Here is a 14,024-nt window from a genome sequence, read left to right on the forward strand (position 1 = left end):
AACCATTTTTTCCTGAGGGAACTTGCATTAATTACAACTTACAAAGAATATATATGTATATTTTATCTATAAAGAAAGCTTGAATGCGTATGCACACATCTATGCACAAGACCAAATGGAGTGTCCTCCTGAGGTAGGAAGACTTAAAATCCCAATAAGACATGCTAGTTTTGTTATTTTGTTATGGCAAGCACTCTGGTGCAAAAGTAATTGTTTTCACACTGGTAGAAAAGCGTGTTACTTTTCTAAAATTGATATGGTATTGACTATTGAGTGTTTGAATGTGAGCTTTAGTAGAAGCTCAAATTTTCAATCCACAAAGATGAGCTCTCGAAGAGACCAATGACCAGTAAAATTAAAAACTGGTTATTTGAATGTTATATTTGAATTACGAAGAGAGAAAATAAATAAAAAAAAAAAGACAGCACCGTGTGGTTGAGCAACAGGTGTTTTGCCTGAATTTCGGTGTTATTTGTTTTATCGAGTTGTGTGAAATATGGCGGAATTGGTAATGAATTCAAGAAAGTTTGATTGCCAATTTGCAATTATATTAAAACACGAATCGGGGCAACTCTGAAATTATTGTTGGCAGCTCCATTGCTCTCCCTAGCTGCAGGAATTCGATCAAATACTTTGCCTTCAAATTTCAAACTACCAAAAAGGAATACCACCCCCCTCTCCTTCCTTTCTTCTTCTCGATTTTCTTTCTCTAGCCATCCCATATTCCCATCAGATATTCAAACATGTTGCCCGAGTGTAAAACTCAGTTAATTTGCCACAGGACAATTGCGTACAGTTGCCTCAGAATCATTTCCCAAAATGCCATCGTTAAAAGCCAGTTCCATTTGATAAAAATTGAAGCTAAAAAAAGCGGAGGTTGGGCTTACAAAGAAATAATTTATCTAAAAATAAGGCAACAGAGCCTTAGGCTATGCACTCAAGACTTACTGGGTTGCAGATAAACACCACTTAAGGATGCTCATGAACAGATCCAAAAAGCCCCAAATACATTATTAACACTACTATTTTTGCAAGATTAGCCATTGGCATTATTGCAAAAATAAAGAGAAACCTCCAAGTATGATCATTGTCACAATAAAGTAATCAAAAAGTGAGAACTTCGGAATTTCTTAGTATGGATTTAATCTAAGAAAACAAAAGAAATTGTAAACAGGAAGACAGCGAGAGTGAGTAAACAACATCTCTCTTCAGTTATTACAATTTATGAAGCTAAAGCAAGCAAAGCTCTAGGAACAGCTCACACAATGCGCAAAGCTGGTGCTATCGTTCCATTCAGAACTTATTCCTTATTCCTGGAAAAGTGAGGAAAAGTGTGTCAAATTAACATAATTTGAAAACCTTTATGCATGGATTAGAAGTGATAATCAGGTAATCAACTATTCACAAATTGGTTCTAACACAAAATAAGCAAAAATAAGATGGAGAACCATTCACAGAACACTACAAGTTATCAGTAATTATAAAGCAAAATTACTTGATTGGTCTCATGAAAATTAATCATATCACTATAAATTGATGCTAAATATCATCACTGCAAGCTCATAACACTACATAATCACTGAAACTAAACCAATATCACACTTAACTTCTGTGTAAATGCAAAGATAATAACAAGTTTAACATGCAATTCAATACTTTGCTTCAATCAACATAAAAATTGTATATCAAGTGCTCAACAGCTCAACCACATTCCAAAATATTACAGTTCAATGAGGAAAAGTTTTGAATGCCATCACACCCCCTTGGAAGACACATTAACCAAATAAAAGATGAGAGACTAGAGCTATGGGCTAGGGATGAAGAATGCACGGGCAAACCCATCCAGAACCAACACAATAAATAAAAGTAACCGATCCATTTGTTTAATTCTTGAGCAATTAATATTAATCCAATGGTTAATTAGATTGGATTATAATGGGCGTGTAGTATTTTCACTATTTTGTCACCCTTAGATGAGGACTAAATAGAAACGGGAGCAACAAAGAAAGTAGAAAATGAGCTTGCAGATTTTAGCATTGCATTGCTACCATGGTCAACAATTGAGAAATGAAAGCTATACTTCTGTTCTAATCAACTGCTTGAACAAACTATGCAGCGAAAAAAAGAAAGGGGGGAGGGGTGGGGAACCAAATCATAGTTTAAGAATCTAAAAGATGCGATCTACAACACCGGGGAATCAGACATTGCACGAATCATGTGTATTCAAACTAAAATGATTCGAAATTTTTCCCACAATCGGAATCGCGAGAAGCAAATCTATACCCAAAAAAAGGCCAAAATACGTTAAAAGGAAAGTTAGGGTTTGGAGGGTGGAGAATTACCTCCTGTGCTGCTGAACGAATGGCGATTTTTTGGCATCCTCCTCTGCGAAATCGAAGGGACAATCAATTAGATTAAGAACAAAATTCAAAGATGAAATTCAACAAATTATTAAAAAGAAAATGATTTAAGAAGAAAGGAGGAGTTAGTACCAGTAAGACTGAGAGAGAATTTGGTTACAATGAACCCGCTGGTGGCAAATCCAACGAGGAAGGGCCAGTTGCGCTTGAATTCGCGCTTGAAGAACACAGGCCATGGATCGAAAAGACGCATTTTTCTCCGCCGCAGCTAACTCCCTTCTCTCTTACTCTTTCTCTTTCTCTTTCTCTTGAGCTTCTCTCTCCCTTTCTCGCAGACACGCATATATATACCACGCCTTCATTTTTTTTGGTCGTCGGAATTAGAAGCCCATTTAACAAGAAAGAAAAGAAAGTGGGCCTAATAAATGAGGCCCATTACTTTGCCCAGTTAACGAGGCCCAATCTTAGTTAAAATATTTAACTTGGTTATTGTAGGGCATCTACAAAAATTACACTCCTGGACCCAAAAAAAGTCACACTAAAAATTGGATCTGATGTGAAAAAAAAAAAGTGAAAAGATAATATGAGTAATTAATTACGATTGAATTTGTAATTTTTATCATGTATGAGTTGTTCTATCTTGATTCAAAAGTGATTGAATTTTCATTTTTTCACTTTACCAATATCCTAACTTTGTAATAACAATCTGTTTGTTAGTAATTCAATATCACTGAATGATTCTCCACTTGAAATTTGAAATAAATAAGGTTTTAGCTCAACTCATTCCTGCCTCATATATGATATTATTCTTTGAACGGCAATTTTTCATATTTTCAGTTTTAAATATAAAGAATTATATATAAAAAATTAGGAATTTCTAATTATTTGATTTGTTCAAACTTCTTGTTGGAAAGTTTTGAATTTAAGCTAAGCTTTCCCTCTGTCGTTATCGTTTTATATATTTATGTATCAAGCACAACGTCCATAGATACGAAAAGCATGACTAGAAGATATTTATATGGTGATGATAAGTGGATCACGAGCTATATATGTAGATATTTATATTTGTATATAATTGTCGGTGGTACAGATATATATGTTTTTGGAATATTATATACAATACCACCTAGAAAGTAAGAATACACTAGTTTATCATGATTTCATTATTTAGTTAATTTTAAGTTACATCTCAGTTCCACGTTTTTACCATACCAAGAATATAATCATTATTCATTCAAAATGTTACTTCAAGGAGATATTTAAATGTAAAAGGTTCCCTTCATTTTGTTCCCTTGATTCCATCTTCATTACCTTTTCACAAGAAGCCCAAGCTATTGGAATGATTATTGTTGGAGCGCTTAGCTTATTACTTATTAGTACATAAATACATATTATTCCCTTTCTTCAATCATGAGACAACACGGTTTTCTCTTGACTAACTCAGCTCCTAGCTAAAATCATTACAATAATAGTGCATGTTGCTTTGCTCTCGTTGAATGCATGGTTTGACTATTATTCCAATTAGTGCCTTCATTATATATATTCCACTAACCTTGCTTGCTTCATTTCTTTTACGGGCCTAGGTCATTATCATTATTTGGTCCTTTATCTTCTAGATTATTTCAAAATATATAGATGTGCCTTTCTAATATAAATGCATTATTGACTCTAAATTATGATTTTCCCTTAAGAAAATTTAATAGCTCTTTTTCTTTTTTTCAAATAGTAGTTTTCAAACTAAATTATTCAGTAAATTGCTTCATGAGAAGGGAAGAGAATATATAATTGACGTGTGTGGTGTTTCTTTTTTTTCTGCCGTCACAAACCTACCCATTCACCAACTTTGCCTCCCTAACTATAATGTACCAACATATACATCTCAGATAAACCCTTTTCATTCCTGCTTGATTATATATATATGCTGTTCAAACATTTAGATTTGGACTACCTCTGAAGCTTTTATGTTTTTAGCTTTTTTATTTTCCTGCTTTAATTTGTTATATACTGTTGAGTCAAACCAAACTCCAACTACCTTTTTCGCATATAAAAATAAATAAATAAGATGGAGTATGGACGCTTGCTTTTTGCAAAGATCATTCATTTTTGACCGCGTGTTTAAATCAGTTATCAATTTTACCTTTTCAGGATCCAATGTTAAAAGTAATAATCGCTTCATTACTGAGAGAATCGCACCATGCATGCATATATCGGCTTACTGTTTATGATTGGTTGTTGGCATCATCATAACATCTTAGCTACATATAGAACTCACATTGTATACAAAAATAAAATCAAGTCACTAAAGTAAATTATTAATATAAAATATATATAATAACTGATTTTAATATATAAATAATATTTTTATATATCTACTACACGTGGACTGTACTACTAGAAAATTAGGAAAGAAAATAAAAAGAAAAGATAATAATTAAGAGTGGATGTATGAAAAATGTGAAATGAAGCTTCATTTGTACCATAGGGCACGTGTTAAGCATTTCTGAAAGGATCTCGCTAGAGAGACAATGGACTATTTGTACTGGCTATTGAGTTATGAAATAAATATTTCTTACACTATTTAGAATAACCATTCGAGTACAAGGCGTTTTAATACCATGTCATGATACCACTCATCCCAAAAGTTTCAGCCGATGAAAAATGTAACACTAATAATTATATCTCTAATACTCCATAAACCTCTATTATACACATTGTATAAATATTTCATTGACTCCTCTTACTTTCCCTTTCTGAAATGCAAGTATATGTAAGTTAAGGTATATAGTAGCTAAGCTAGCTAGGTGGAGAGAGCACAAGGTGCAAGTTGGATAGACACAGATATATATGCATATCTCTCTCTTTAATTTGAACTTTTGCATCATGGAAGAGCATCCACTATACAGTGCAAACCCAACTAGACTACTATTCTTGATTTGGTTTCTGCAGCTACGGTAACGGTCTTTGTATTTTGCCAATGACGGCAAGCCAAAATAAGCTTCCATTGATGGAGGTCAATGAGTTGCGTAGCATGCATGGACTGTATATGCAATTGCATGTGCATTGCGGCCACGTGTCATGTAATAACAGCCAATGGGTATTCGAGGCGTGTCCCATTACGGGCCCCACATGATTTGTACCTAACGCCCATGTGCCACCCCACCCTATTATCATGATAAACACAACCTCCTACATACCAATTAATTTATGGGAGTTATTCAAATAAACATATTTAAAATATTTTTTTAAAAATATTTTTAAAAAATAAAAAATTAATATATATAATTAATTAAATTATATTATTTTTATTAAAATTAGATTAAATACATTAATTTAATTAAAAAATTAGTATATTATATTTTAAATTAGTCTAAATTAATATATTATATTTTAAATTTATATTATAAAAAATGATTAAAATATATATATAAAAGTATTTTAATTATTTGTATAACAAAATTATTATAGTTATTTTCTATAAAAAAATATTAATATAAATCAATTTAAAATTTAATTTATTAATTATTTAGCTAAATTAATTTATTTTATCTAATTTTAACAAAAATAATACAATTTAATTAATTATATATATATATTAAATTTTAATTAACAAAAAATATTTATAAAAATATTTTAAATATTTTTATTTAAATAACTCTCATAATTTAATCCTCAAATAAATAAAAATAAATTGTATTACCAATAGTATAATCTATGTTGATATGTGATCCGTCACCTTATAACTCAGTCTTTATTATGTATTATGAGTTATAATTCGGCGTTAACTATCATTCATTCTTTTGCTTGTAACTGACACCTTCATTACCGATTTAATGACCATCATTTCTATCTTAATGACCAAACGGTCATAACATCAATTTTATTCATCAATTTTATGCCTATAAAAAGAACATTCTATATCTAATTTTAATAATACATTCTATATTCATAGAATTATTATAAGCACAATATAACACATGATAATTTTCATTTCATGTCTTACATTCTATATTCATAGAATTATTATATACCTCTTAAACACTTACTGACTTGAGCGTCGAAGTGTTTTTTGCAGGTACCCATCCCCTTGTTCTCTCCTTGCCGACGTATAACTCATCCCGACGAAAAGTTTAAAAACATTTATCGATGGACGAGCTATACACCGGCCAAACTCAACAAGAACAATATGGACAGGACTATATTATATCATATGTAAGCTAACTTGTTAAAGCTATGATGTAACAAAGGACAAAAGCCTTGGCTATTGTGCAAAGTCTCCTAATACATGCATTTGTATGTGAACTCAAAATAAACAAAACTAAACAGAAAATCAAGGGTGGAGGCAAATATTCCATCCAACTTGTAACACGTGTCGGTCACGACGTACTATGGTAATAGTATTTTATCTTTTTTTTTTTAGTATTTCGTTATTCATACTCATATAGATATATAACATTTATTATCTTATATAAAACATCAAATTAAGAAATAGCGAAGCAAGCATGCATGATTGGGTCGACAGGTAAAGTCGTTACCCGTTAGAGAAGAGTGGAGGTAAAAGCCCAAGTGGTCTCCACTTTATTGGACCATTCTTCCAACTTAGACAAATACAATTACAACACTGCCCCTAGAAACATTCACAACCACAACCATAGCACATAGGTTTGCATGCTTTACCACAAACATTTAGCTGCAATTCCTCGTCTCCTATGACTATGACCGTAATTAAATTGGGTTTAAACATTTACAATAATTTTCTCCACCATTATTGCAAGCTACACCTTTTTTTTCTATTATTATTTTCTTTCATTTTTCATTTGGAAGCAATTGCTTGTTTATATACACATCGTATTGAACGATGAGAAGTCTAGTTCGTAATTTAAAATTATCCTTTAATTAGGAAGCTAATGAAGCGAAGGGTGGTTAACTTCATCGATCAACCTTCTATTTATAGTTTTATACTATGATGATGAGAAAAAGAAGAGCGCAATAAAATTAAATAATTTAGTTGGCTAACTTATTTTATGTGTAACCGAATTGCGAGAAGAGGTATAAAATAAAATAATTGACCGATCAAAAGTATTTAAGGTTGATTATAGATGTATGCACACGCATAAATGCATGTTATTGTGAGCGGCCGCAAGCCAGATTCATTGTATTGAAAAGTGTGACTTTTATTTTAAGCACCATGTGTCGTATGCCATGCTTTCTTTTCTAAACGATAATCTTAACTACTTGTGATTTTAGATTTGTCCTCCTTTTAACTGAAACTCAGAATTACAAATATATACATATTATACTTTCTCAAATAGTACTGGGTACAGGAATAATATCTGGCAATGGATTAATATTGAACAATCCAATGTTTCATCACGTCATATTTTATGGACGACTAGTGAAATAAGTTCCTTCGATATATCGTCTAAGATGGGGAACAATACATTCTTATTAGCATTCCATTATAGATTTGGACAATGAAAAGTACCCCTAACTTTCTTTTAAGAATCAAAAGTACAAGTTTACAAGTTCTTTTATTTGTCAAATTATACTTTTAAAAAGTATGAATATCTCTCCAATAAATATCAACAAAGCTACCCTTACTCTTTGTGGTGCCTTTGGTAGAAGTTAGTAGAAGATTTTTGTCTTACAAACAAATGGAAAATATATAATTTAAAAAAATATTAAGGACTAATATTAGTATCAATCACCACTTTATTATTATACTATCAAGAATTAAAATTTAATATTTAGAATTTAAAATTTAGTATTTAAAATATAAAGTGTTCGAACCAATTTAGATTAGTTTAGTGATTAGTTTACTAGTCTGTTTAAACAAGTACTAAAAATTCAAATATCGTTTTGTACATGCAGCAATCTCTTAAATAAAATTTAAATTTACAGTAAATTAGTTTTTGATTTGTTGGACTAAAAAATACCATAAAAAATAAAAAATATATTAGCCAGATATTAATAAAAAAAAATTTTGTTAAACATGTAACATTATATTACTCAATCATTTATTAGGCCATAAAATTCTATCTTACAACATTTGCAATATAAATCTTACTATATTTGTATATGAAGCTCAGAGCAATCCTAATGAAATCCATTTTGAGTGTTACTATAAATGAATTGATATAAAATTAAAATTTATATTGGATATTATTTTTAAAATGATACTGGTATTAATAAAAAAATATCGTATCACTTAAAAGAAAGAAGAGTAAAATATTGTTACCTGTTTTAAATCCGTTAAATAAATACTAATAGTATTATTGTAACATTGTTTTATTGTAATATTGTAATCAAAATTTACTCAAACAAATAAAATGTATTCACTTGACAATAAATTATTATAGTTCAAATGACATAATCTTTCTATACTCATTTAAAAGGTTATGTGTTCGAGTCTCTTATCTTTGGTAAAATAAAATAAAATAAAAAAATTAAAATATTCAGTTGTGCTCTGTTTTCTATTACTCTATTATTTATAATTTTCTTATCAATCTAATAGAAAAATGGATTCAATGCAGGTTTTTATTAATTTTACTCTATTTTTTATTATGTTTAACTAGATAATGTTTTAAAATTTATTTTTATTAGTGTATAATATCTTTTATATATGATATATAATTATTAGTTTTGTAATTTTATTTTTCAGTTTAGTTAAATTTTTAAAATTTAATTAAATTAATTTGAAATAATTAAAAATAATTTAAATTGAAATAAAATTATATATTAGAGTAATAAATTTTACGTTAAATTTTAAATCAAATCTTATAATACTTATTCTACATCTTGTAAAACTCAAAATAAAATAAAATATTGGAGATACTTTAAATGTCATGACATTTACTCCTTACTCTTATATATGTAAACATAATAATTAACCTTCTAAAAATGGCAAGGATATATATTGCCTAATAAATTTGACTATACTATTCATGATTAAGAAATAAAAAACAACATATATGATATAGCTAGTAAATTTTGAATAATAGATAGAGTATTAATATTAAGAAAAATACTGAAAAAAATTATATTATATAATAATATTTTTAACAAAAATAGTTACTTAGATAGATAATTAGATTAGACTATTAAAAAAAAGAATAAGCCAATTTCTAATGTTTTGGTTTGCGAATATTTAAGTTGTTGAGGATATTTAAATTTTTAACCTTTCTTTAAAATTTGGATATATTGATTTTTGAGTTTAATTTGTCTAATTTTAAAAATTCTCTTACGAATCCATTCATATCAATCAGGTCCGTACAATGAGAATCACATTTGACAGACCGAAGTGAACATGAAGGATTAATTTGTCTAAATTTTAAAAAAGTCAGAATTTAGATGTATTTTCAAATTTTGAGTACTAAATGTATGTCTGGAAATAAAAAGATCAATAACCTATTTGTCATTTACTCTATTTGTTTTTGTGATGGTCATTTTCTCTATTTAAAAGTAAAAGATTATATTATTATTTAAAGTATTGTATATTAAAAAATATTTATTTATATATTAGGATATTCTGTATTTATTAGGAGTCATCAATACTCTTCTTTTATATTAGTCTTTAATTTTTATTTAATAAAATCTGATAGTTTACATGAATGTGGTACATCTAATACGCACAAAATTATTGTGCTCGTTCTAGATTTATCCGTCAACAAGTACATGTTATGAATAAAAGAAAAAGTGATAAATCTATCCTGACTTTTTGGTTAGCGGATATTTAAGTCTCCAAAAATTTAAAAATACATTTAAATTTATGACCTTTTTAAAATTTGGATACATCGATCTCTAAGTCTAATTTGTCCCATTTTAAAAATTCTCTTACGTGTGTATTCGTATCAATCAAATCAGTATAATGAGAGTGACGTTTATTTTTTCATTAAATCTGATAGACCTAAATGAATATAAAAAATCGATATATTTAAATTAAAAAAAATAAAAAACTTAAATATATTTTTAAATTTTTAAATACTTAAATATCTGCCTATCAAAAATCAAATACCTACTTTTGTTTTTTGTCTGAATAAAATGTTCACAATCTCTTTAAAGGAATCCTTCTACTAAAAACTTGGTAACTCAAAACTAATTTAAAGATAAATCGACCCAAATAAGCAGTTAAGCACTCTATCAAAGGCCTAGGGGCATTCACGTAAAAATAACAATAGCCGCATCAAAGTAAATAATAGACCCTATAGTCCATAGTTAAGCCGCACCGACTGAACTCAACTCTTTTTAATTTAAAAACAAAATGGCGTTTACCTTTTGATAAACAAATAAAATGAATTATACATAAGAAAACAAAGCGAAAATTAAATCAAGGGATCATAAGGACAAAACCAATAGGAAGGAAGGGACAAGGGTCCTGAAAGAGTGGGAGAATTTTGGGATTTTAGAAATCGGGTAATAGAAAAAAAAAAGGAAACTATTTAATCTTTTTTTTTTTGTATAAAAGCTTTTGGACACTATCTAATTTAATTGTCATTTATTGGAGGATATAGGACTTTGAATCTTGGACCACACCACGTTCTCCCTCTACTCTTGTGTCTTGTCTTTGTGTGCGTTAATTCTCTCTATAAATAACACCTAATATCCAATCCTCTAATCCTCCCAAGTCTTCTTCACTCACTATTTGTTTTTTTTTTTTCCATTATTTCTCTTCCTTGGCTTTTTGCAACACAACATGGAAGACCCCTTAGGTTCCATATTCAATTCCCATCACGAGGTTGGTCATTAATCACTACTCATTTTCCTTCTCATTTTTCACTATCATTCACTCACTACACATTATAACTAACCTCTTTTTTCCTTTAATCACTTGCATTTTCATTTTTGTTTTTTTTGTATTTGTTTGTGTACCATTATTTTGATAAAAAAAATATTTTTTTAATAAAAAAGATTTTTTTTTATTTTTTAGTGTGTTTGACAAATTTCTAGGAGTAAAAATAAAAATACTAGAAAAATCAAAAAAACATCTTTTTTTAGAAATTGTAATTTTTAAAAGATCTTTTTTTCTTTAAAAAAAGATGCTTTTTATGTAATAAATAAATAAAAAAATACTTTTATATTGTTATACTCAAATATAATTGATAAATAAAAAGATCTTTTTGTATGAGATATCCAAACATAAAATTACTTTTACTTTTCTATAAGATCTTTAAAAAAAATTAATTCAAAAAAAGATTTTTTTTTTAAAAACTCACTAAAACAAACCCTTTGTGTTATCGGAGGCTTTGTTTATTTGGTTAGTTTCACTCTCAAGAATAAATAATTTTGTTGAGAATCGAGTATAGTTTAGTTCTTTCTGCATTTTGTTTCTTGCACAGCTTGTTTTGTTGAAAAAATTGTCATTTATATGCATGATTGTGACTCACAATATTTTGAGCCTATAATTTTTCCTTAATTTTGTGTTTCTTGATTCATTTCTCATATTTTTTTTAAAAAATATATTTTTTGCTTCTGAAAGAAGAAACTATTTATCTTTGACCCTTATTTTATGTATTATGATTTTCAAACTATAAATAGTAAATACCCATATTACCGCTGTTTCCAAATAAAACCAAGTTTATTATTTCCTTTTTTATTCAGTTAATTAATGCAAGCAAAAGAAGATTTCTTAATTGTTTGTGAATTGAAGTTCCATTTTTGTTCTTCTTTTGCAGAGTGCTGATGAGTTGAGACAAAAGCTGAGCCTAACAAGAATCGAACTCGAGACTTTAAGAATCGAGAACGTGGAACTGACGAACCTTTTGAACACGGCACAAAAAGAGAGAGACGAAGCGAGAAACCAGCTTCAGAAGATGATGAAAGCACTGAAAATGATGAAGGGTTTTTGTGTTGAAAACAACAGCAACAGCAAGAACAACAACCTCGTATCACTTGCCGCCATTGCTAACAGCACTAAAGCAAACTCAAGCATCACAGAATCAAACAGCCTCTCACGTGTTTCTTCTCCCGTTGATGCTGTTTCTTCATCACCAGAATTCTCAAACATGAACGTTAACAACGTTGTTGACTCTGGTTGTTTCTTATATGAGAAGCCTGATCTTGATCCTGCAGATGCATTGATTGAGTGTCTCGCCAAGGGGAAAGTGTTGCCGCAGCAGGGGAAGCTTCTTGATGCTGTGGTGGACGCAGGTCCATTGCTCCGGTCCCTCATTCCGGCGGGGCCTCTTCCCACGTTTCGAAACCCGCCGCCATTGCAGGACATCAAGGTTCCACCACTTGCAGTCAAGGGACTTGATTCCTTTGCAACAACAACAAACACTTGTTCTTGGAATTCACCTTCCTCTGTTCTCAACTTCGGTGGTGGTGGTTCTTGGAACAATGTGTTGCCGTTGACTTCAAATGTTTCTGGAGTCATGAAGTGTGCCCCGTCAAGGGTTGTGAGACAAAGGATTTGATTTAGTGACTCTTTTTCTGTAAATGGAATTTAGAAACGATTGGTGTAAATGGCATACCAAGGCTTTTGATATAATGTAGTCCCACTCTGAACCTTTGAGTTTATGGAGACTTTTATTTTGATATATATTATTACTTTAGTTTCAAACTTTTTACTTGGAGTTATATCAAAGTAGTATACGGAAATAACAATGTTGGAAAACAACATTTTAAAACGGTGAAATCAACTAAGACAAGGCGAGTTATTAGATCCTGAAAATTATCTCCCACATTATATGTCCACACATGGTACTTAGACATTATCTCCCACATTTTACTTAAATTCTGTATTAAGTTCAATTGAAGGCCTTTACAAACTCATCAATTGTTAGTAATCTCTCCATTAAAATGTGTGATGGAAGGGAAGGATAGGGAAGTACTTTGTTTATTTATAGGCTGCTGTACTCTTTTCCTTGTAGTCAATTTCTCCGACATTCTCTTGTGTGTCTTCTTGAAAGCATACCGTTTTCTCATTAGGTGTCCTTCCTCCTCGGAAGTTAACCCTTCAAGCTCCCCTAATGATCTGCAGCATCATCAAGTTGTCATTGAGTCCTTCCCTGATATCTCTTCTCTACAAAGCGACGGCTTAGACAGCTCCGTCATAAGTTCTCTTCCGGTGTCGGAGTTCGAAAATGTGGGAGACCACAAGTCTATTAACGCAGATTGTGTCATTTGTCTCGGGGAATTTGAAAAAGGGGAGAAGCTTAAGCTGCTTCCTCAATGTGCTCATGCTTTCCATGTTTCTTGCATAGATGCATGGTTTCAGTCTCATTCCAATTGCCCACTTTGCAGGTCCCAAGTCCATCATGTTGAAGATGCTATCGCCGGGTATTCAGTGTCTTCGTATCCATTGCTGGAAACTCTGAGGAGGGAAGACTTTTCCCGAGACAGCGATGAACTAATCCGATCCGTTCGGTCCGAGGTCATACAAAGCTGGGCAAGTAGACCACACACTCTCTAACCACTAGCCAGCCTCCTTGATTTGGATGGCTCCAGGTACTCAAACCATTCGGATTTGTTTGTTTGTTTATCAGTGTTGTGAGCCTCTTGCCATGGTATCAGAGCCTACTCCTTGACTCATTGTTGCTCAATACAACAAAATAAACATATGTATTCCAACCTTCATATATTTACGATAAACATACTAATCTTTAAATCATGGTTAATCCAATCCAAACTCTACTTTTGCCCAACATGTGACAACTCAATTTATATTTT

The 14,024-nt window shown here is 30.5% G+C and overlaps 3 protein-coding genes across 4 annotated transcripts; 2 read left to right on the forward strand and 1 right to left on the reverse strand.

Moving 5' to 3' along the window:
* Window positions 1-988: 988 nt before the first annotated feature.
* Window positions 989-2,697, reverse strand: LOC112706725 (ATP synthase small subunit 6-A, mitochondrial). Of its 2 annotated transcripts, XR_003155840.3 has the most exons (3): window positions 2,493-2,671; window positions 2,343-2,385; window positions 989-1,313 (listed from the first exon to the last, which is right to left on the reverse strand). XR_003155840.3 is itself a non-coding variant. In XM_025758165.2 (2 exons), exons 1-2 carry the CDS (start codon window positions 2,611-2,613, stop codon window positions 2,339-2,341), a joined length of 168 nt encoding a protein of 55 aa, XP_025613950.1. In that variant the 5' UTR covers window positions 2,614-2,697. The 2 variants fall into 2 exon arrangements, 1 of the variants encoding a protein (XP_025613950.1); XM_025758165.2 differs by lacking the exon at window positions 989-1,313 and having other exon boundaries at window positions 2,339-2,385; window positions 2,493-2,697.
* An 8,195-nt stretch (window positions 2,698-10,892) lies between these two features.
* On the forward strand, window positions 10,893-12,915 carry LOC112706726 (uncharacterized). The gene is made up of 2 exons (XM_025758166.3): window positions 10,893-11,091; window positions 12,029-12,915. Exons 1-2 carry the CDS (start codon window positions 11,050-11,052, stop codon window positions 12,767-12,769), a joined length of 783 nt encoding a protein of 260 aa, XP_025613951.1. The 5' UTR covers window positions 10,893-11,049; the 3' UTR covers window positions 12,770-12,915.
* A 246-nt stretch (window positions 12,916-13,161) lies between these two features.
* LOC112705168 (RING-H2 finger protein ATL66-like) lies at window positions 13,162-13,882 on the forward strand. Its single transcript, XM_025756021.1, has 2 exons — window positions 13,162-13,728; window positions 13,841-13,882. The coding sequence occupies exons 1-2, from the start codon at window positions 13,162-13,164 to the stop codon at window positions 13,880-13,882; spliced, it is 609 nt and encodes a 202-aa protein (XP_025611806.1).
* The last annotated feature ends 142 nt before the right edge of the window (window positions 13,883-14,024 follow it).

The sequence above is a fragment of the Arachis hypogaea genome, chromosome 8 (assembly GCF_003086295.3).
Source record: "Arachis hypogaea cultivar Tifrunner chromosome 8, arahy.Tifrunner.gnm2.J5K5, whole genome shotgun sequence".
Taxonomy (NCBI): domain Eukaryota; kingdom Viridiplantae; phylum Streptophyta; class Magnoliopsida; order Fabales; family Fabaceae; genus Arachis; species Arachis hypogaea.

Coding starts and splice junctions, on each gene's coding strand:
- LOC112705168 (XM_025756021.1), top strand. CDS start 13,162: ATGGAAGGGAAGGATAGGGAAGTACTTTGTTTATTTATAGGCTGCTGT. Junction 13,729..13,840: donor TCCGATCCGTTCGGTCCGAG/GTCATACAAAGC, acceptor TTTGTTTATCAG/TGTTGTGAGCCTCTTGCCAT.
- LOC112706725 (XM_025758165.2), bottom strand. CDS start 2,613: ATGCGTCTTTTCGATCCATGGCCTGTGTTCTTCAAGCGCGAATTCAAG. Junction 2,386..2,492: donor ATTCTCTCTCAGTCTTACTG/GTACTAACTCCT, acceptor TCGATTTCGCAG/AGGAGGATGCCAAAAAATCG.
- LOC112706726 (XM_025758166.3), top strand. CDS start 11,050: ATGGAAGACCCCTTAGGTTCCATATTCAATTCCCATCACGAG. Junction 11,092..12,028: donor TATTCAATTCCCATCACGAG/GTTGGTCATTAA, acceptor CTTCTTTTGCAG/AGTGCTGATGAGTTGAGACA.